At 32.4% G+C, this 24,731-nt stretch overlaps 2 protein-coding genes and 1 long non-coding RNA gene across 3 annotated transcripts; 2 read left to right on the top strand and 1 right to left on the bottom strand.

Annotated features, from left to right (window-relative positions):
- Positions 1 to 2,920: 2,920 nt before the first annotated feature.
- On the bottom strand, positions 2,921 to 13,076 carry LOC128207264 (uncharacterized). The gene is made up of 8 exons (XM_052910092.1): positions 12,911 to 13,076; positions 10,744 to 10,852; positions 8,494 to 8,609; positions 8,004 to 8,039; positions 7,538 to 7,714; positions 6,780 to 7,034; positions 6,308 to 6,532; positions 2,921 to 6,181 (listed from the first exon to the last, which is right to left on the bottom strand). Exons 1-8 carry the CDS (start codon positions 12,924 to 12,926, stop codon positions 5,706 to 5,708), a joined length of 1,410 nt encoding a protein of 469 aa, XP_052766052.1. The 5' UTR covers positions 12,927 to 13,076; the 3' UTR covers positions 2,921 to 5,705.
- A 2,969-nt stretch (positions 13,077 to 16,045) lies between these two features.
- Positions 16,046 to 19,871, top strand: LOC128209502 (uncharacterized). Its single transcript, XR_008257008.1, has 3 exons — positions 16,046 to 16,335; positions 16,818 to 17,190; positions 17,673 to 19,871. It is a non-coding gene; the product is annotated as an uncharacterized LOC128209502 (long non-coding RNA).
- Positions 19,872 to 21,335: 1,464 nt separating this feature from the next.
- Positions 21,336 to 22,675, top strand: LOC128207508 (tumor necrosis factor receptor superfamily member 16-like). The gene is made up of 3 exons (XM_052910457.1): positions 21,336 to 21,486; positions 21,631 to 22,054; positions 22,411 to 22,675. The coding sequence occupies exons 1-3, from the start codon at positions 21,385 to 21,387 to the stop codon at positions 22,596 to 22,598; spliced, it is 714 nt and encodes a 237-aa protein (XP_052766417.1). The 5' UTR covers positions 21,336 to 21,384; the 3' UTR covers positions 22,599 to 22,675.
- Positions 22,676 to 24,731: the final 2,056 nt, after the last annotated feature.

Genomic DNA, 24,731 nt, shown 5'->3' with positions numbered 1-24,731 from the left:
ATGCACTGTATTTTTGTGTTATATTTTTGTTTATTATATCCTAGCTTATTTTAATTAAAAGATAGATCCCTTGAATGTATTTTATTAGTTAAACAAGATAATATTGTAGTTTAAACATTTTAAGCTAAAATACTCGATTATACAGTTTAAAATTTATGTCATCTTTAATATTATTTGTGATCAAATTTTATTGAAATTTTAAAGACCTGCATAGTACTATATCAACATTAATGACGCAAGGTCATTGGTCCCGGACTTGTCACTTGTTGACCCCATATTTTTCCAAATTTTGGTCACCAAATTTATATCGTACCCAAATGACGTCCTCTTTCCGATTCCATTGAATATTCTGAAGAATGAATTAAAACTTTTAAGCATGTAAACAGGTTGTCGACGTGATATATACGATACGGGGTTAGTTGGTGACCAGCTTTTAGCGACAAACGAGGTGGTATTTGCCAGAACTGCATTATGTGTGAAAGATATCAGTTTGTAAGTAGACAATGTTTGCCTAATATGGATAAAATGCGTTCGACGGGAAAGGGTTTGAGTTTAAATACTGTTTGTATAGAACTTGAAGAAGAAGTATCGTCTTATATCCAGTGCAGGTCTAAAAGACGTACGTATAGTTAAAAAATGGAGTGACGTGTTCTGAAAACAGTATAAAAATAATTTTGAATGTTTATGAAATCTTCGTTATTTTCAAGGGAAGGTCCGTATCTATACTGCAACGCGTTCTGTGATAGACATGTTTTTACTGTTGCTTATCTGTATATACCAACACTAATACGGATAGAAAAAAGTATATAAAAATTAATATAGTATTGTTTTAATTTTATTATTTTGGTTACCACTGTTCTCAATTATATTGTTTCAGAATATTGTTTGAACACGATCAACCCTTGGAATACCGGACAAATATACAATACTGATTTTAATTTCTCATCCTCATATCACTCCAGATAGGCTGTTCTTGCTCTTTCTTCATCTTCTTGTTTGCACATGTTATACAAACACTACACTCACAATTTCCATAAAATACGCTTCCAGTATGAATTACATGGTAATTAAGAAAACATGCATACAGAAATCAGTATAAGGATAAAACTTTCATGATTCTACTAAAAGTTAAATTATTTTTGTTTCCTACAAATTAGGAAAAATACTACGATATTTGATACGTGATATTTGTATGTATGTGCATTTTTTTTCTGAATGTGTTGGTCCGTTGCGATGGGTTGTGCAATAGAAACCAACGACGGTTTTTGATGTAAAATCTTCCTTTAATAAGATCAATATGTGGTACCAGATAATTGAATCATGTCGCTGTACAAAAGATATAAATGAAGGCCTGCCGGCTAAGGACTTTTCTAGATACGATTCAACTACAAACGTATAGTGAATTGCATGATCTTCGCTTCAATTAAACGCATATGATGGGCTAATTTAACAGCCTTTTGTCGTTCGAATTTTATTATAAACTGTAGGTATTGCAAAATCAGTTTCTTAAATCTGTGTTTTGTCGAGGTATCTTGGTACACCTGATATAGAGCTGAAACCCAGTAGCGCAACATTTAAGTACAAGAAGAAAACAGAGTATTTAGCAAAAGTGCAATAGACCCCGATTTAGCGTCGCAAACTCTAAAGTTGATAGTGGAATTGAGCGTATAAAATACTAAACTGACAAAAGCAATCCCCAAAGGAACGCCATAAGATTTTACAGGCCCTTGTCTTGTCTGTAAGAAAACTGGAACACACGCAATTATTTCAAGACATGGCGTCGAAAAATCTGATTGCAACACTTTTGTATTCAAACGATTACTTTGACATTGAAACACATTGCAAAGAACGATGGCTGAAGACCGAAAAAACGTCGAGGGGGCGAAAAAAATTCCGTTTTAAAACAAATTTAAGGTTGTCATATTGATGTGAAAAATGAAAGAATAAATAATGAATAGAATTAAGAAAACATTAAATGAATGTCTTGAATCAAAGAGAAGAGAATGAAGATGTAATTAACGTTGGTGTACATCATAAAGATTTTAAATTTTCCAACTCGCTAGTACAATCTTAAAAATTTATTGTTGACGATAAAGAACTTAAGTAACGGTAAAGTTATAAGGTGTTTGCCTATCTGGATCAGGATATCCGGTCATTTTTTTCAAAATAAGTATTTCCAATCGGTTGAATAAAAATCAATTTATCCAGATCCTAGTGCATGATTAACCTCATTTTTGTAAGATGTTCCGGTATGTCTTCTGTCCTTGAACGTGAGTGTATTGTTTTCTTGCATTGGCATTTATGTATTGAATGTGTGTTATAATATTTAACAGATACGATGCTCGATATCGCTTAGTTGGAGTTCTTCGTTGGGTAGAACTGGGTGTAAAGGATAATTTTATTTTACTACTTGTAAGCATTCAACGTTTGGCTCTATATTCGTGAGGTTCGAAGTATTTTGGCTGATCCCTGGGGTATCGAACCGATGGGTTTTCACTGCATTTCACTTTCAAATTGAAGTACTTGCGGTTGTAAAACTCCGATAAGTTGTTAATTATATAACATTCACTCTCCTTAATATCAAACATGATATGATTTTACTAACGCACTATTAAGTTTACAATTATTCATATAATGATTTCATTGTTAAAGAAATACTAATTCCCCAAGATGCAAAATTATGGGGAAAAACATAGCAACTCTTAATGAACGTTCTTTCGTCAAATAACATAAATGATAGTAAATGTTCGAGTTGCTAAAAAAGACAAATTTAATGCATACATGCTTCAAGTAGTACACATTAAAACGGGTTCATGTTAAAGTGGAAGTTAGAGAGATCGGCATCAAAGGTCAGGTTGTTGCCATTTTGATCAACACACAACATTAAGGGAATAGAAATAAATAAAAACTGTTTGAAGAACTGTATTAATAGCTTACATGTTTTATACATATCACTGAACTTTATGACAAAAAAAAGTTGAAATACATATTTTATTACAACTTATACATGAAATACTGAATAACAAATATTAAACATACTACGTTAAGGTGAATGATTTCAGTTTATTTTAAACAAATCGGAATGATATCAAGCACCACTTGGAAACAAACAAAACGAATATATGTTGGAAATGTTAAACTCTTCAACCTTTAGCGACGCATCGAGATTTAAACACCCCAAATCAATTTCAATTAGTCAAGGAAAAATAAAACACATGGAATGGAGACCTATCAGAGGTTTAATTAGAAATATTTACACCTCAACTTCCATTCCTTAAATGAACTGCCTTTCAGCAATTGCGTTTATCAATCGATGAACGCAACATCTTCGGATATGTTCGGATCGCAATTCATTGCATAACAATATACTTGAAAACTAGTGATCTTGTTATTGTGTGTATTGTGTCAGCAGGTTCCAAAATATAAATCAACAGTTAAGAAAGCGTTAATTTGATATATTTAAAATAGATTGTTGCAATTAGTGTTTCAATTTTACGTTTGATATTACTCCACACTCTTTGACCAACCCAATTGCGTTCATACCCCGATAATGACATCAACCCCGCAATTCATTCCTTAAATGAAACAAAACACATTTAAAACAAAGTTCGATATTTACAGCAAAGATAAAATAGGTAAGGTAGTCATAATTTAGAAGAAGTCAACGGTATCACACATAGAGCTTAATACATTCATTTTCAAAACAGTGTAAAAACAGAGATATTTTTTAAATAATATGAAAGAAAAAGATTACTTTAAATTATAAGATATTATTAGAAATAAATTACATTTTGCACATAGAACATACATACTTCAAAAAATGCATCTGAAACTAATGAATCTGACACTGACGAAATGAAATATTTTCTAGAACATCTAGATGAAAAACTACAGAAATAATACAGAAGCCAAAATTATAAACATAAAGTAAAACCAATATAGAAAACATAATAAAAATAAAAAAAACTTGCATGCGAATGTCCTTTTCTCAGAAACGAATGTAAATTGGTTCTTAAGGATATGCAAATAACAAAAACCCTTGATATGGTCCACTAACTGCAAAAACATTTTGGGGAAAAAACATTCAAGAGTTCTTGAATCAATAAACATTTCCTTTCAAACTAGACACCCAAAACATCATCAGAATCAGGGGATAGATGATAACATGCAAAACAAATAATGTAATTAAACAATTACAAAATGAAGCTTACTTAACATTTAAACATGTTTTATAAGCTGTTTGATTGTTTTTTATTTGTCATGAGCAGTCTAGGTTTGGAAGAAAGTTGGAGGTTTTTGTTATATAAAAGAGCATTCATTAAAACAGTATTCTTATTTTGTGCCGACTTCAAAAAAGCGTTTCATAGTTAAATCCATTGCAAATCATTGCTTCATTTTGCTAATTGATCAATTAAAATAGTAGTTCTAGTAGATGTTTTTTTCTTTTATTTATCCTACGATGTTTATAACGTTCTTGCGAAACAATAAGTTGCTATGGAGACCTCTATTTTTAATTTTCACAGTGGAAGTCTTAGGCAAACGTGAAAAATGAAAGAAAAATAATCTACCAGAACAACGAATACAGTTGTCATAAATTGACAATTAAAGCAGTGTGGATAAAATAATGGAGATTCAAATCATTCGTTTATAATCGGCCAGTAAATTACGGGAAATAATAACTACTTAATTCTGAATATGTCGAACCAGGTTTAAAAGTCATAATACAAGTTGGAACCATCCTAAAGTTCTCATACCTTGATTAAAACCACATAAGATGATAGAAAATCGCTTAAAAGGATTAGAACAATATTGCTGATACCTATGCTATTGATAAAAACTGGTTATAGATTATTTTAAATGGAATGGAATCAAAAAGGTATAAAATATTTCGAATATATAAATTCGATTACACACTGAATTATTTTACATTTCAACGATCAGAAATTAAACGTTTATATATTAACATAAATACTCTTAACTTTATCAAATAACTTACACTTGTTAACTGTATCCAATATGTATTAGAAACAAAATATTTGAAGTAGGTAATCATTTTTTGCCAGATATAAAAACAATAACTGATGAGTCAGAAAATCGAGACAAAATCATATCAATCCACCATCATGAATTTTAAGAAGCAGCATACTTTCCCGACAAGAAAAAAAACAACATTTACAGGAAAAACTAATATTGTTTTACCTGAAAATGCAACTCGTGTGCAGTTTTAAATTATTGTAAAAATACATATCCAAGAGTATCATGTTTATAAAGAAATAAATCCTGTTTACAAAATAAATGAATACAAATAATTTTCAGAATGATATAGCTTAATGTTTTTCATTATTCAATTCCTTTATAAGTATATAACAATCATAAAGATATTTTAAGCAAACACGGTAATAAACAAGATATACATCAATCCCATGTTTTTAAACGGAAGGCATTTAACAAACATGCATGTTTATTTAAATGGTTTAAAATGGGAACAAGACTCCAGAAATTTACTCTTTAACCGTTGTCATGCAAGCTATAACCAATCAGCTGTAGTATCATATCATGAACCATTATTTATACGAATACAAACATTTTTTTATGAAATCAAAAACAGGAATGTATATATATAAGGCTTCAATATTACTTTTTAGGTATAATTTATTTAAAACAAAAATGTTCAAATGACTTCTGATTGTAAAATTTCCTATTTTTCAAATGTCATCCTTGTGAATCGGCTGTGTACTACAAGATGGTAATATCTTGGCCGCTCTCAGGTCGCCATTATCACTAGAAGGCTGTGAGTGAACACCTCCCCTCTGATTGGCAGTGAGGTTTGAGCTTGAAGAATGTTGAGCAACAAATGATTCTGGCTGTGCAATATCTGAACCAATTGGGTTAACAGTTAAGCCGAAAAGGGGAGGTCCGTTGCCATGTTGGGTATTTGTTGGTTGTTGAAATTTAGGCTGTGTTTCTTCTCCCTCTTGACTATTGGTTTCTGGTGTAGGGAGCGGATCTTCATGTGTTATCGGTTGCCCTTCGTCCCTATAGTCTCTCCTTTGAGTATTATCGACCAAAGAATCATCGACACCATCAGCAGGATGGCTCTGGTTAACATGTGTGTGGATTTCTTGGTTCAATGGTTGAGAATAATGTATAGTGACATTGTTGATAAACGGCTTCATTTGACCTACAAAATGAAACCATTAGTAGTATTTGACACATGCAAGTCTTTGTAAAGATATTTCCTTCTGTGTTTAGACAAAACGAAAGGAAATCCTTCATCTTATCATTGAAGATAGAAATTCAAACTTACCTCCAACTGTACCGTTGCTGGATTCTTTTTGGTCGTTCGTATTACGGTCTGTTCTTGGATTTTTAGCATCCATAAGTGGCTCTTGTGCTTCTGTAGTGTCCGTGTCTAAGGAGTCTAATGACTGGTTTAGGAACGTTCGTTGCAGTCGCAATTTTAAAATCCCGAAACCGAATTCCACAGCAATACCTAGTATGAAGCTGCTGATACAAAGAGTTATAGCCAACCCTGAAACAATAGAAGTTCGTGTATTATTGATTTTTTCAAACATCTTTAAGATACATGCTTGTTGATTATATTGTATTTATTGCTTCTTTGTTTCAACTGTATTCATTTATCAAATATACTAGAGTTGCATATTTGAAATACTATTGAAGACGACATTAGTTAAACATTTGATTAACAGTTGCGACAGTCAATATCTTAAATGAATATAACCTCTCAAATGAATTCGAAGGTTTTTATTGTTACTTACATAGCTGTAATTCTTTCTTGCTATCTCCTTTTTGTGTGCAAAGAAGAATAAATGTTGTCTTATCTATGGTGTTTTGATTGCTTCCTGTCTTTTTTTCCTGCTCCCATGTCCCGTTTTGTGAGCAGATCAAAGCAGGACCAAAAACGCTATCATTCGAGTTTTCACATTTCATTTTAGCTTTCGTTCCCGGTCTTGCAGGTCCGGTTACGTTGTAAACCCACCATAATGCTGGCAATAGATCCCCACATGTGATTTCTGAAATCGAAATATTTTTGCCAAGTTCATTTATTCTTCTGGTAATCAGTTATGCTAATATGAGTACAAACGATGTGATTAAACAAAACTTTTATATTATTCCTATCAATTTATTTTGCCATTTTACTTGCTTTACAAATTCCTAGCTCTTTTTCAATAACAATCCTAGCAATTCTATGTGGCTCCATTCACCTTTTTCTGTGCAGGTTAAAACACACTCACAACCAGCTTATAGTAAACGTTGAAATAAAAATGTAATTGTATTATCAACGTGAAAATGCTCGACCCTTACATATTTTATGTAACGTGCTCTGGCTCTATATGCTTCATTTTTAAGCATTTTCTATATAGAAAACTTACATTTGCTTACACGTTATTAAAAACAGTAATGATAAACTAAACAACCAGTGTGGTCATGAGAAATCGTTTGCATGATCAGAAACATTATGTAATTTCTCTATTGCAGTGGCGTTGGTGTTTCGCAATGTCTTCAAACGTCTTACCCTTGCATGATGCTAGTACACCGTTCCAGCTACCGAAATCGCTGCACTTGAGACTTGAGGAACCACTTCTCCGATATCCACTGTGACAATTAACCCCGACAATATCACCATGGTGAACGGGTCCAGTTGCATTGTAGTTGCCATGGCCAAAACCACTAAGAGCTGGACAATCTTGCACTGAACAATTAACAATGTTAATAAAATATATTTCATTTGCATTGTAAAGTATACACGTTCTGGTCTTTCAAGAGTACTTATAATAAAGATATTGGAGCACCGGCGCAGTGAACTATGACATTTGAAATTACATTTGGTTTTGGGATAATTTTACATACATTTTAGAGGCATTATCCATAATAATATAATTACATGTATGTCGATATATTTCAAACAGTAGCATTAACATGCAATGCTTAAACAATCAACACAATACGCCTAATTATATTCCTTAAGTAAAGCAACTTGCCTCTTAGTTCTTCCATTTTCTCTTTTGCTTTTATATCTGAAATAAAAAATGATCCTAATCTTGATAACAAAATAATTTGTACCGATAAAAGACTACTTCAAAGATGAAAATAAAATTGAACAGAAGAAACTCTATTCAAATTCAAGTTCGCGTTATTCTTTTTGCTAAGCTGAAATAATTTCAACAAATAAATTTAGTTTATGTCGAAGCTATGCATATTAAAACATGCAGTACGCTTTCAAACTTTGAGAGGAGTCAGACAGGCAGGTTTGGAATCTCGTAAAGCTTCCGATGTACATTTCTTTAAAAAGTCCAGGCCAACTCAACAGCATAAGCGTTAACATTGTATCCTAGAATTGATATGATACACTTGCATTAACTGAACCAAATTTAACACAAGCCTTTTATAAACACTCCAACCGCCATCGTTATTACTTAGTCACGTGGGCGTCGATCTTTATGAAATAAGGAGGATCAATTGTGATATTACCGTGGCAGAAGTCGGTGCAATTTTCCTGCATTTGACCGGTGAAGCAATCGTGAAGTACGTCATTACAGGCTTTGCAGTGTTCTAGCCTCAGGTCACAGTACTGTTCGAGTGTATTCCTGGAGATGGATGACCAGCCTCAAGGTGTTAATCATATACTCAATTGACAACGGATATTATATTTGTTTAATGCATATGTTACTTAATATAGTAACACATTTATGCAGGGATTCTGCAATTATTTATTACCATTGTGTGGCCCGTAGAACTTTCGCACGTATATTTAATTCTTGTCTTAAAATCAAATTTGGCGACTTAAAAATAATGTCTTAACTAAAAAATCACAATTAAAATATCTGCTTGATATTAATTATTAAAACCCTAAAGGGCGGCAAACAAAACAAACGAAGCAGCAAAATTTAACTTACTTGAAAAACATCAACTGTGCGTACATGTTGACATCAATAATACGGGGTATTTGTTTATTTATAAAAAAGTCGTTCTACGACAAGGTGAATAATTGCAATTAATAGGTACATAAAATGACAACTAAATTTTATTTGAGAGTTAGTTTACTTATCATTGTCAAGCATGAAGGAAACCAGAATGGATACGACTGTAGTGCAGGTAAACTTGACGAATAATAGAGTAAACTTACAAAATAAAAAAATGTATTTTTAAAAAAGTTAATATGTTTGTTAATTGGCCCTCGTGCACGTAATGTCACCCGACTACGTCCTTGGCAGTTATGAGTCACTCGGGCTAATATAACTCGACGGCCATGGTTGCAAAACTCAGAATTGTAATTCACTTATCGTTTCTCTCTAAACACAGTTGTAATTAAATCGAAAATAATTGTTTTATATTTTGGGTATGTTTTGTGTTTCCATAATTATCATCATTTATTCTACATAAGCAACACACACAAAATGTATAAAAATGTCATTAAGAATTTAATGAATTATGTCCACAAACCCTCTCAACACAACATAATCAAGACAATAAAACACAAGTAAGCGTTGTAAATATGTAACCGGTGTCCCATACAAAGGAAATTCGACAAGTAAAAACGAGAAAGATAGTACACCTGCAAAACTATCAGACTTTCGATACTGGTCCACGTTGGGGTAATCATGTAGCATATCTATAGGACTATCGATATTGGTAGATGTTGGGGTAATCATGTAGCACATCTATAGGACTATCAATATTGGTAGATGTTGGAGTAATCATGTAGCACAACTATAGGACTATCGATATTGGTAGATGTTGGGGTAATCATGTAGCACAACTATCAGGCTATCGATACTGGTCGATGTTGGGGTAATTATGTAGCACAACTATCAGACAATCGATACTGGTAGATGTTGGGGTAATTTTGTAGCACAACTATCAGACTATCGATACTGGTTAATGTATGGGTTACCAAGTAGCACCACTATCAAACTATCGATATTGGTAAATGTGTCAGTTACCAAGTAGCACCACTATCAGACTATCGATATTGGTAAATGTTTGGGTTATCAAGTAGCACATCTAGCAGGCTATCAATACTGGTAAATGTTTGGGTTATCAAATATTACAAATATCAGACTAATGATACTGGGAAATGTTAGATTTTTCAAATATCACAACTATCGATACTGGTTAATGCTAGGGTTATCAAAAAACACAACTATCAGACTATTGGTACGTGCAGCCCTATCTATGAAGTGTTAACTTAAACTTTGCCCTCTAAATACAAAGTTGTTTCATATATTTCTTTCTTGTTTTTAAATGAATTATGTATATGTACGTTGTGTCTGCCTATTTCAGGTGTCCGTCTTGCAAATACGCTTGTTATTACAATTTTCCTTGGTAGAAATGTTAATTCATTATGCATGATGACCCGCAAAGGCTTGGTACTTATTAAAAGAGCTTTGCTTGCCGATTTCAACTAATTTAAACAAATGATCTGAAAATATGAATAGATAACGCAATTGCATTTTGTAGATTTGTCCTTTATTTCAACTAAGATCGGACATGAAATGACTTATGCCGCAATCTTGCATGCCCAAATAGCTTGCCTATAACTTTTATTTAATAATTGGTATCGGTAAATATTTAACATATTCTTTCTCTTCTCATTTTACAATATGGGATCGCCAGGTAGCCCAAATTTATATTATTTTACATACTTTAAGGTAACTATAACTTTGTCGAGTAAATTTATATATACCCAATTTAAGAATTGATTACTGTGGGAACACTAACCTATTGCAAATGTCTTTGAAGCACACGAACGGAGACTTGCGGACCGTCTCTGATGAAGCAATTGACAACACAAGAGAAACACCAATGGAGAAGATCAGTAAGAAGCGGCCTGAAAGAAAATAAGTAAACAATTATGCATAGCATCAAACTGGTGCGACAAAGAATAAACATGCATGTTGATCACCAAAAAAGTTGATCTATACTTTAATGATAACATGTTCAGTATACATATAATCGAAAGACATAATTGTTGATAATACTGTTACAATTGCATTTGATTTTGTGAACAAACTTTACTGTTAAAAGTCAATTGAACGGGAATATAAGGATTTTTTTTTTGGAATAACATTTACAAAACAAACAATTAAGTCGAATGTTGATTTTTAACAAAAAAACCTTTGTCGTTGCTCACGTAGGAAATTGAGAAACATATGGATTTTTTATAGTACCGTATTAACCTTCATCTTTTCAGGGGACAATTTCGTATCTAAAGTCAACATTTAAAAAATAAACATTATTCAGGACCGTTATAATTAAAGATTACGTTATCGAATAAAGTATCCTTTTTTAAATATTAAAACCGTCCTTTTACAATTTATGAGCTAGTCTCTAAGTTAAAGCTAACATTTAGACTATAACTAAAATGAAGCGGTCGCCTTCCTGGGCGCCGACAAATTAAATTAGTAAAACAAGTCTTATTGTATACGCTATCTGGATGTTTAGAGAGTTAAATTCATCATTAAAATAAAAATTATTATTCAATTTGCCGAAGCTGTTGCAGTGCCATTTCATATTCTATTTTTATGTAATAAAAAGTAATATTGTTTGTCGCAGTGTAATTGATATTTCCATGGCACAACTGCTAGCACTTTAAAGAATCAAAAGACGAGTGGCCAGGTTTACAGCTGCTAGCACTTTAAAGAATCAGAAGACGAGTGGCCAGGTTTACAGCAGCTAGCACTTTAAAGAATCAAAAGACGAGTGGCCAGGTTTACAGCTGCTAGCACTTTAAAGAATCAAAAGACGAGTGGCCAGGTTTACAGCTGCTAGCATTTTAAAGAATCAAAAGACGAGTGGCCAGATTTACAGCTGCTAGCACTTTAAAGAATCAAAAGACGAGTGGCCAGGTTTACAGCTGCTAGCACTTTAAAGAATCAGAAGACGAGTGGCCAGGTTTACAGCTGCTAGCACTTTAAAGAATCAAAAGACGAGTGGCCAGGTTTACAGCTGCTAGCACTTTAAAGAATCAAAAGACGAGTGGCCAGGTTTACAGCAGCACTCTCACAAATTTAACGTTTGGACAATTGTTTTAATTGTTTGTCTTGGAACGAGCTAATTTATGCAAAAATGCATGGAAACCAGTGATGTAAGACTGCTGACAAAAACACGATCGCAAACTTTTTATATTCAAGTTCAAGAATTGATGTTTTATGCATTTTTCTTAAACTGTAAGTAACGCTTCTAGCCATAAAACATAAGTTTTCGAACGAAAATATAAATATCTGCGATCTGAGTATTAAATCACTGGTTTGCAGATATTTTTACTATCACTTAAACAATATACACTTAGTATCCAACCAATATTGGTTTACCAAAACCTTCCACATAAAGCTAGTACATTGTACATTATAAGTAAATTTCTATTTGAGTTTAGAAAGTGGTTTCCCAGATATTACAGGGTCTTACATGTATAGCTATCAATTCTTTTATGCGTATATTTTTTAACAAACCTCATTCAAAATAATCGTGAATAAATCTAATATTAACTTAAATATTTTGATCCATAAGTTAAAATTGTAAAAAAAACAGACAATACAACTATTTTGGTTAACATCTCATTTTCGTTTTTAGATATGGTAAATATTTGAGTGGTTTCCCAGATGGATATTGTTATTTATATACTTATATGAGAGAGTTCTATTAATACAAAATATTTCCTGTTTATAAATCTCTAAAAAATAAAGTATGTTAGCTTTTCAGACATTATCGACAAATGATCCAATGAAACAATCATGGCAGCTTTCTTAAAAAGTGTCATATTTTTAGAGAAAAACATTTCGACAGATACAAAGATACAAAAAAGGCCGTTAAGTTTTGATACTGATTGAAAAACGAAATAATTCCTTGCTAAAGATAAAACGTTAAAAGTGAAATCATTTAAACATACCTTGTAATAGGTCCATATTTATTTATTTAGCTTAGTTAAACCTTATTAAAACATTAAATTATTGAGAAGAACATCAGATCACATTATTCAAATCAGTTATTGTAAGAAACTGTATTAACGTTGGTACACATCATCATGTCCGAGGTATTTACTGTGACACTGTGAATCTAAATAAAGCATATATTCATATTCTTTTTATGTGTATAGAGCATGACCTAATAAGTTTTGAAATTTGATATTGTGATTTACGTATATGGGAAACCATCGAAAATATCCCAACTTATTGATGATAAAGTTACAATGTTCTCTTTGTATACATTTCAAAATAAAAAGCTAAGTTTCATACTGAAAACATGCCATTCCTAGCGTATCATGTATATGATAACTTTTCATTTCCTTAAGGTTGAATTAAAAAACCAATTGATTTAAGCAATACAAAGGAAGGGTATGTCACGTCTCTCCTTAGATATATTCACATTCTCTTAAGTACTGTTATTCATTTGCATTAGGCAGGAAGTTAGGAATATTCTAAGGCATCATTCCAAATATTTAATTATATTATTTTTTTATATATTAAGTGTTGATATCAGGTTTTTACAACATTTTGATTTTTTGTTTACAAATAAACGAGAATTGATGGTTATTAAAGAGGTTTAGTATAGATCTTTATATCGTCTGTCGATCCCGGTTTTCATTCAAAACCTTTTCACGCGTGTCGGTCTTTATCATAGGTTTAACATGGGACCTGGGAATTGTACAATGCCGAAAACATACAGAACTCTATGTACGCGCGTGAGTCCCGATGCGGAAAGATATTAAACGGTCTCGTGTTGAAAATGTTAGTGTTACGACTAGGCGTATAAATTAAGTACAGAATAAGAATCGTTATTAATGTTTTAGGGTAACGTTCTTTGCACGTTCGATGATGGAAAGTTGTTTCTGTGTTTCCTTAACAGATTATATATTCAAAGTTGCAAGTAATTCTCAATTTATAATATATTTGTAATGTTCTTAAGATGTCTGCAAGAATTATTATTTGACAGTCTTGGCCACAATGGAATTCCAACCATGAATAAGTAGTGTAGGGTCAAAAACTGACTGACGCTAAACGAGAAACAAAGAATGTCACATGACAAATAAAAATCAACTATACAAATTTTGCTTATTTTATGTAAAATGAATTTGTGGTTTTCTTTCACGTATTAGTAAGCTGCTTACAAATACCTTTCTGATACCTAAATGATATGAGGCCACAATGTTACAACATTTGATATATAGGTTAATTGAGATATCAAAGAACTAGCATTGATGTCGATCGAATTCCTTAACCCAAGGTCGGGTATGCGGCTTTAGACAGAATTGTGATTGTCAGTTCCAATACATTAATATAAAGCAACACAGACAGTCAAAAAAATCACAGAAGACAACAGACACGAGGTGTAATAGAGAGACAAGGAAGTTAAAAAAATAACTTATAAGATCAACCTTTTAAATCAATTGTTGTTACTTCCCTTTGAACAAACCGAAGAACCTCGAATTCGACTTTCAAGACAGAAATTATTTATCGATATCAAATTTTAAAAGATGTTGCAAAAAACATATTCAAATATAGTTTTAGCACTATCAGTGATAGATTTTTTGCAGAGAAAAAAGCGGGGTAACTCAAGCAGGTTGTATGGCTGATGACGGGAAGGTATATAGCAAGCACACCTTGCACACTTTGTTTATAAAGGCATTGTCGAACGCAAAATAACAATGATGAAATGTATAAACTGTTTTCTATGCCAACACATGTTTAACTGAGGCTACATTCATGTCGAATACCACACTAGGAGAGTCGATATAGGGCACACAAAAGAACATGGTGGCGAATGAATGGACGACGGACGACGATAGAGTACAACAATAACTACTGTAGGCATTAAAAAAACGAAGATCAAAACGATGAGCATTATCAAAAAGATGCAACTGCCACTTTTAAAACTAAAATCGGGATCAAAACTGTTGCACTTTTTTTGAGCTTTTATAAATCATTTTTTTAAGTGCCAAAGCATGAGGCGAAAAGGCAAACCAAGGACTCAAAAATAACATTTAAACTATCAATTTATACACACTATCATCAAAGCAAGTTCAATTATCAAAACATTATAAAACATCTATCAATTCTTCTACCATGGATATAGTCTTGTATACAATTTAACGAAAAATTAAGCATAGAAGCTGACTTTGATGCTGTCTTTAGAGTTATTAAGTCATTGCTGCCTCTTTTATAGGCTTTTTTGAAAAATGAGCCTGAGATACACGCTAAAATGGGATTTAGACATGTTGGTGCAAAACACAATGCGCAGAGCATAAGAAATGTTTTGGTGGACTATGTAAGAACGACATGCAAGTAGGTTATAATCATGGTTATTTTACTTTAAAAATATTTAATTTCAGTTTCATATGTATCAATAAGATAAACAACATGACAAGTTTGATTTTATTTTCGTAAAAATGATTTTTGTTTGTTTGTTAGTATGGAAACATCTAGGGGCAGACCGACTGTTCACATAACGTACTAAAAATTGATTTCTTGGTATCGACATATCGTGCTATGTATCCATACTTATCATGAATAATAACATTCAGGTCAGATGTGATTGATACAATGTTTTATTATATTTAAGGATAACATTATACGGCTACATGTTATTTCTTCATATCAACATGCTCGTGTTTCGGATTTTTAGAACATTGAATGGATAATATTGTACATATTGATTTCTTATAACGTTTCATTAACCGTGTGTTATTACATAGCCTACCGACATACATCTCAAACAACACAATTTTAGTTTATCTTAACATCGTATCACACACATGTGCATTGATATAAACACATTACAGTATAAATAAATCATAAAACCATTGGGTTAAAAAGTAAGGCGCATAAGTATAAAACATAGTATTTACATAACAGAATTATATATGTGTTATCTAAATTTATCATTTTCGAGTATTGAACAAAGGTGATTTCAAGGTATTGCGATACTGAATCACTATTTATGGACGCGCTTGTCTATACTTTACGAACTCTTAACTTGTTTAATGAAGCCCAACTTCTATCTCTATTTAAGGTACGTTGACTATCTGTGTGCATTATGCATGTCAGAATAGCTGATGTAATACGCAGTGACATGGGGATTCAGGTCAACAGGTGTTTATAACACAGATTTGAAGAAAAACTATCTCAATCTCGCGTTTGTGTTGGACTATTATTGAAAAGCATTTTTTTTTTTGCAATTATGTTTTCAACAAATGTTCAAAATGGACGATCTTGGAAATAGCAAAATTCACTTAAGATGCAGGGCAGGTTTAACTCGTTAATTACCTGTTTAGTTTTGCTAGGGTTTCAAGTGTCGACGGTTTACTTGGTCGAGCCGGTTTGTATAATTTGGTTCCTGTTACGAATACTTTCTTTTTTAATATTATCGATATGAATTTGTTGCATATCAATGTTATTGCTTGTAGTATTGTTTTTTTTCAAAACCGACTGTGTTATTATTAATGGAATATTTGAATAATATATACATGTATGTTTATTTACCAGCAGCCAATGGTATAAAAGTAGAAAAGTTACACACATGTTTTCTTTTGGCTTGCTTGCATTTTAAACCAATTTAATTGGTCAAAAGTAATTATTGTACCAATCTTTAAAAGTTTCAGCTAACCTCAGCCGAATGAAATATACATTTGGCTGCTTAGACGTAATGCGTTTAATACGAACAATTTGCACTAAAATAATTGTTTGAATGTGTTGAAACAAGCCAGTAGACGAATCTAGATAAAAAAAAAAACATAAATTTAATAAATGCAATACATCATCATTCAAGTTGTGATAACGCAAACCATTTTTTCACTTCAGGTTCCATATCTAATTAAGATTTTAAAACTTTCGTCTATGTGCGGCCCAGAGAAATACTTTAACAACTACATAAATGGAGGTGGGCAATGCAAGAAGTGTTGACCCTGTGCTAAGGGCCTTGTTGAAGTGTTACCATGTAATAAGAATGGGAATACCAGGTGCCGACCTTGTCCACCAGGAACATTTAATGATAGAAGAAACGGTGTTTGCAATAACTGCACAGTTTGTGAAAACACAAGATGCCGCAAATGTCCTGACGGGACTTTCTCTGTTGATGGAACTAGATCGGCATGTAAATATTGTAAAACTTGCAGCAAAATTTAGGACGAGATTTTACCTTGCACAACGGAAAACGATCGAGTATGCACAAAAAGTAAGAACCCATGGCGTAGCTGATATATACGTACTGTATTTGTATTTTTGAAATTTTGAATTTGAATGCAATGACATACACGATTTCTAGATTTAATGATTGGAACGAAGTTTACACATCAACTGTATTTAGAATTAAATGTGTAAAGCTTGGCTGCACACAATTAAACTTTGATGTTTTGAGTTTATTATTAATTAAAAGTACAATGTAAAAATTGTTAAGTGACTTTATAAATTCAAGTTTTAAACACATTATACAAAGTGCTTGAAAAACAATGAGGAAAAGGAAATATTTTATACAAACACAAGGATATTATTGGTTGTTGTTTCACGCCATGTTGCCATGCTAAAAACAATTATATTATTTTTTGATCAAGGGCTTTTATTTCATGTCGATATTGTCCTGGTCCTTTGTTCATTTTTACATCAAACTTACAACATTCAGTGCATGTATAGGATTACATTTTCGAACCTTCTTTTCAGATAGTCAGATGGACTCCGCACAATCTGAAGTAATAAGCATAGAGACAGAAGTTGCAGACAATGATGAATTTAACACACATACCCGATTGGTTCTGGTTGCCACTTGCACAACGATTTTATTTGCCTTCTTAATTGTCCTTCTCGCTTGGACGTTACAAACATACCGCCATTTTGCCGACCGGTATCAGTTGACGCAATGTAAAATTTGTGTCCTTTAACACGTGGCCTATCCAATTAGTATTCGTTTATAGCCTACTCATTTCATGGAATAGTTCCTCATTTTCATAATCGACAAAGAAACAAGGTACTGAATGTTGAAGTTAAAATGCTTTTTTTCTGCGGTGGTTCAATAAATTATTGTTTCAGGCTATAATATTTTCGCTGGTTACTGTATATATATTTAATGCGACACATGAATGCCTTATTTTCACATCTAACTTAATGCTGTTTTTATTCATGTGTCCATTGTTATGATGTATTTGTGTATATTATATGTCTGTATAAACATGTGCGTGCTTTTTGTAGGTATCAAAGTTCTTTGAAGGTGTATGTGTATATGATGTTAAATTATACATAACATATCAATGTCCATCGTGCTAGCAAGTCGATATATCGAATGATTCCGGTCAAATGAGGTTTCAATCATAAAACGCTAAACAAACAAGTAAGTAATTAAAACAGATACCATTCATATATGTTTTGTTATATAGAAAACAAGCCAAATAAAAATGTATCATTGACTTCAAGAAGAAACAAACTATAAGATAGATGTTTGTGGGGTACGCCACCATTTATTGAATGAATAATTGAAAGGGCGAACGTGTTAGCAAAAGAAATACTCATAGATTAAACATTTTTTCAGACCAGTCAGAAACGCATGAAGACAGGTCTTTTCCAGGTAAAGATTAAAGATCACGCGAGGTTGTTGTCAAATTTTGAGGCGTGGTTGTAGTAAAAAATCATCGGGATCAATATGTTAATATGTTTATTTTTACGTGAATATTATTCGAAGTTGGCATTACGTATTACAACGACAAACAGTTCAAACATGTATTCGAACGAATCGTGTTTATGTTCAAGCAGTCGTTTTTGTCTGTAATTTGTTTTGAATGGAAGCACATTTTCGAACAATCAGCCTTAAAGTTCATGAAAACGTTTCAAAAAGAGGATGACAATGTTTCTACTAAACGGTTAGTTGTTTATTTTCAAGAATATCGTTAGCTGTTGTTATTTCCCTTTTTAATCCACATATTTCATCGAAAAGCATGACACAAATGATATTTATTTTCCTTACCGTGACGGCCTTCATTAAAACATGGACAAAGGTTTTTATATTACGCTCAATGACAATTACAAGAAGTATGAATGATGTTCTAAACAACGTCTTACGTCGGACATTTTTAATTTTGAGTGTTTGCGATCTAAGTGGCAATGGTTAACACACTATTTCATTTAAATAACTATATTAGAGGAGGACTACGGGAGCGAACTGTGGAATAATCTTCATAATTACAAGGTATAAACTCTTAAAAGAGTCCACAGAAGCTGCGATACATGCAGAATATACCCAAAGTTGCAATTGCTTAGGATTTAATGGACTCCACAGAGCTATGCATTCGTAAAAGAAAGATTATATTTTTGTTTAAACATGCCGAGTAGTTACATGTAAGATTAAAGATAGATTTAAGTATGTAATGAATTTATTTTGGGCATAAAATGAGTCTTCTTTGTCAATTATTTCATATAATTTACTCATTTGGACTCTAAATCTAAAATTTGCTTACACAGATGCCCTTTCTGAATTTAATTAAATCACACTATAATTTGTGTTACATACATTTCGGATGTTCTTGGTTTCAGCAAATAATGTTGCCGCTTTTACTATTCGCTCTATATAGCGTACTGAATTAGAAATATATTATATCCATTGCTTTTTTAGAAGATTACATGATATGTGGATTTACGGAAAGGGTGGCGTTTCCGTTATTGGCAAAAGCAATGATGTGAACGGAATGTATCCTATTGTGTTTAAGGATGAATTGTTGAGGTATCGACTTCCGCCTTTCCAATAAACCAATAACTTATTTGGAACGGCTTAGTAGAAATTAAAGTGTCTTAAAGGTAGTCGATCATGTTTTGGGACCAATAATTTGTTATTTGATAATGCATCTGAAAACACTTAATTTATCATTATTTTACTCTATGATATCGAAATTGAGTAAAAACATACAGGTAAAGTGTAAAATGGTATTTTTACTTAAATAAGTTGCAAACCCTAGGGGCTAAAGTCAATAAAGAAAACGGGCGCCTTAACCACAAGGTCACTAAGACTCGAACAATTGTGGCGGAAATGTCAACCTCTTTACATTGGTAAATCACGTGATAATGTCAATCAATTAGTCACGTAACAACAAAACCGTAACTAAGTGATCAATTGCGTTGTTAACGCTAATGAAAATTGTTCTCTTCAAAGACGATATTTGAGCAAATATCAACATTTGCTGAAGTGTTCGAGCTTTAGATATCTTAGTTTTAACACTCCTTATTATTTACACACTTTAATTCGTCATACACAAAAAGAATCAACAACATGAGCAAGTAACTTAAACATTTAATCTAATATAACATAGCTTTGCTCGTTTGATTCAAGTGTTAAATTGCTTGCATTCTTCAATAATTGAATTCCAACTCCATTGACTTGTTCTGGAAGAATTGCATTGTTTTAAATCTACAACTTTAGCACTATGTTTAGGGTGTTAAATGCTCCATACAAAATAGAAATTTATCGCCAATATTTACGAGATTTTGAATGCGGTTTGGAACTGTATCTTTACTTTAACTTTGAGTTTTATTTCCATTCCCATATTATTAACGAGCGTTGTTTGGAGTTGCACTGGTTTCATTAGTTTTTTTATACACAACAGAAAGTACTATATTTTGTCGACAAAAAACAATTTAAAATTGATTCATTTTTTCTTTTAATATTCAAATATCTGTTTAATTGAGTATTCGCCAATTGGTGTTAAATGTGTGTATATACAATATGTATATTAAATAAATTTAACCAATCACTGCCAACATAAAAGCGGCGAGTGATTGAACCCATTGAAACGTAAATTCATACTTTGTTTGTTGTTTCTATATTTGATATGAACAATACGACTTGTATAGAGAAATTTCACATTTGTTTTCTAGCAACGAAATTGTAAGTTGATAATAAGGCGGTTATATTATATTAAGAGCTGCAATAATTATGTAGATCTACATTAGAAATAATCGAATTAACAGCAAGTCGATTAAGAGGAAAACAATTTTGACCATATGAACTGTATCGATGGTAACAGGTAGATTAAAAACTGACATTTTAATATTACATAATGTAGAATATCTCTATATGAGAAAAGAAAATGAAATTGTACATGTGTATAAAATATCGTTTAAGATTAGAGTTTGTATAATTTACATAAACAAGGACGGAAAACAAATTTATGTTTACGATTGCCGGAACTTTGGTTTAAAGCCTTAGAAGGAAGAATACGTTATTACCATTAAGTAATGGATTATAACGCAGATATCTATAATGAGTTTGGCTCATAATTTGCTTGATCAGCCTTGCTGAAAATCGTTTTCTTCTTTCATTTTCCTACAGGTGCACCACTACGAGTCAATGAAGCGTATGATATGTTGTCAGTTTTAGAAAACTATTACGACAATGCAATGTCAACATACGATAATTAACCTATTGCATTTACAGAACACTTTGATTCTGTCAATGTCTCTTCTGCAAAGTCATTACGTAATTGGAGTTTTACCTGTAAGTATTGAGTGACTTTTTAGCAACTTTAAACCTCTTGTTTATCACGGTTTCGTTTTGAAAATTGAGCCAGGATAAAAAGTTCAAATTAAACTTATTTCAAATGTGTAATCAGGAATAACATGATGCGGTTAATAATTTCAGTACCCACCGTATAAGATTAAAGCTGGTTATCGGGAGGAAAGTTGTCAAACAGGACAATACTATCAAGAGGATATAAACGGAACTGGAATGTGCAGAAAGTGTTTCGTATGTCCTAAAGGATATATGGAGCATTCGCCGTGTTCAAAGACTACCAACAGGTCTTGTAATCCATGTGATATTGGGACTACTTTTAGTGACAAACGCGGAGGAATATGCCGGAATTGCACTGAATGTAAACGAGGTCAGTTTATGAGAAGACAGTGTTTGCCTTATAAAGATACAAGGTGTCGAAAGTGTCCCAAAGGAACTTATTACTTAGACGGAGAAAGTTTTGGGTGTAAATTCTGCTCTGTTTGCCAAGAGCATGAAGACGAAATATCGCTCTGTACTCCACTGCAGAACCGAGAGTGTAGGTTTAAAGAAGGTATGTATACTGTTACTAAAATGTACTTATGACTACATACATGTTCTGAACTGTGTTAACTGACTCACGCGATGCATTGACTACATATCGAATAAACCGTACGATACCATTCATGCACTATTTTCAAACGGAAGAAAATAGATGAAAGTGAAATGAATTGAAGTCCGTATTATAAGTTTCCCTATATATGTATTTGAAACGGTGTTAAATGACATTGAAATTAATACATGTTTTGACCTTGTTTATCTTAACTGCATAACTAACACAATTTCACGTCCTACTTTAACTCTAAAACACTAGAATTTAAACCTCTGATTTGTTTTTGTTGTAATAATGTTATGAATTATTTCTTTCAGCGGTTTATTCCAACATAACCAACCCTTCGGATTCCGCACAAGAATACCAGACGGATTTCATTTTTTCAACACGACTTGTGCTCGTTTCTCTCTTAATAGTTATTGCTTGTGCCTTCTTAATCTTCTTGTTTGCAACTGTTTTACAAACAATCAGCTCTAGATTTCCAAGAATTAGCCTTCAAGTGTGAAGTGCTTCTCCATTATTTAGTGAATAACACGCATACACGAATAACTTTTTGGATTTAACATACGTGATAAGACATACATCTAATACCCTAAAAATATAATATAATCATAATAAAAATACAAAACACGTAAGTGTTATTTATATATATATATATATATACTAAGGATTTATATCCCCAATGAATACTTATCAATTTAACTTTGCTGCTGCTGTGGATAAGGAACTGGACTTCTAACTTTAAGCATTGCTTTGTTGAAAAAAGTAATGCATTTACTAAGGAATTAGATTGTTGAATTTAGACAAATAGCAAACAATCTAATAGTAAGCTCTTTAGTTTTCAATGCCCTGAAAATTAATAATTCAATTTGCTTTCAAAACTTCATGCCAAAACGTTTCAATGAATGCCAGGATAAAGACTCATGTTCTATTCATATAATTGGCACGATATTGATTATTTAATCCAGATTACATTTTGCAAGCCTTAGGGTTTATATTGAGATTCATATGAAACGTGAAACGACTTGCTGATACTTGTATACACTATTTAGAAATCATTGTCACTATCGGCAAGGTCTTCCATATATGTAATGTTATTTTGTAGGTGTACAACTAAAACAAGTTTAGCGTGTCAAATTGTTCGCTACAAGGCAATTGAAAGTCGTTCACCATTAAACATTGATGAGCATTGATATTTATTTGAACAGAAATATGTATATTCAAGCCTAAAAGGATTCAATTTCTAATAACATTGAATTAAATAATGACAGGATGACGCCAAGCAGTGTGTGCAGTATGTTCACAAGCAATTGTTTTGTTCGTATAAATGGCAATAAATAGTGTAAATTGCACTGGAAATCACCTTTTAAAATTACTTTTTACAAAATATTTATCGAAGGAGGTCGTCCGATTCTCCTCCCAAAAACATGAATATATAAAAACACCGAAAATACCAACATTCTTAAGAGTTTCGAAAGGCGGGGGCTCGTCCAAAAGTGCACCCCTTTGAAGATGGAGAGCATTTTATAAAATCATACAATGGTTTATGGATGAGCTTGTATAAGAACGGTGGAACTGCGCTTTCAATTGTTTAAATATTGCCAATATGCGCATTGGCTTCGGGAGTTTTAATTAAGAAAACAATCAGTATTAATTGATGTAACCTCTAGCGTTTGCTTTTATATCTTACAGCAAATGCACCTGAAATATCAACGATATTTTTCAGTTAAGAAATTTCGTTTGAATGTCGTTCACCATTAAACAGTAATGAGCATTGATATTTATTTGAACAGAAATTTGTATATTCAAGCCTAAAGTTATTTAATTTCAAATAACTTTCATTGAAATAAACAATGACAGGAAGACGCCAAGCAGGGTATGCAGTATGTTCACAAGCAATTGTTTTGTTCGTGTCAATGGCAAACAAATAGTGTAGATTGCACTAGAAATCACCATTTAAATTTACTATTTACAAAATATTTATCGAAGGAGGTCGTCCGATTACATCCTCCCCCTCCCCAAAAAAATGAATATATAAAAACACCGAAAATACCAACATTCTTAAGAGTTTCGAAAGGCGGGGGCTCGTCCAAAAGTGTACCCCTTTGTAGATGGAGAGCATTTTATAAAATCATACAATGGTTTATGGATGAGCTTGTATAAGAACGGTGGAACTGCGCTTTCAATTGTTTAAATATTGCCAATATGCGCATTGGCTTTGGAAGTTTTAATTATGCAAACATTTAGTATTAATTGATAAAGCTTCTGTCGATTGCCTCTAAAATCAGACAGGTAATTCATATAAAATATCAACGTCTCTTTCAAAATAATTCTATGATTTTTTTAAATGAATTCTTATTCTCGGAAATTATTTGTTAACGTACGAAGGGCAAACTTTCAGAGCGTCCTTTATAACATTTTGATTTGTTTTGTAATATGGACATAACAATGTATAAAAATGTCGGTTATTATATTATGCGTATCAAGAGATTGTGGATCGGTTTACGCCATGGAACTGTCAAGCACTTTGCTCTTGGTGTTAAATGGGTCGACCGTAAAATGTCTGTGACTTTCATGACAGTAGTGTACCGATTGTGCTTATTTCAGGTTGAACCAATCATAGTTGGAGCTCTCTGCA

This window comes from Mya arenaria, chromosome 11 (assembly GCF_026914265.1).
Source record: "Mya arenaria isolate MELC-2E11 chromosome 11, ASM2691426v1".
Taxonomy (NCBI): domain Eukaryota; kingdom Metazoa; phylum Mollusca; class Bivalvia; order Myida; family Myidae; genus Mya; species Mya arenaria.
The sequence above is the reverse complement of the archived record's forward strand: the minus strand, read 5'-3'. Positions and strand labels throughout refer to the sequence as shown.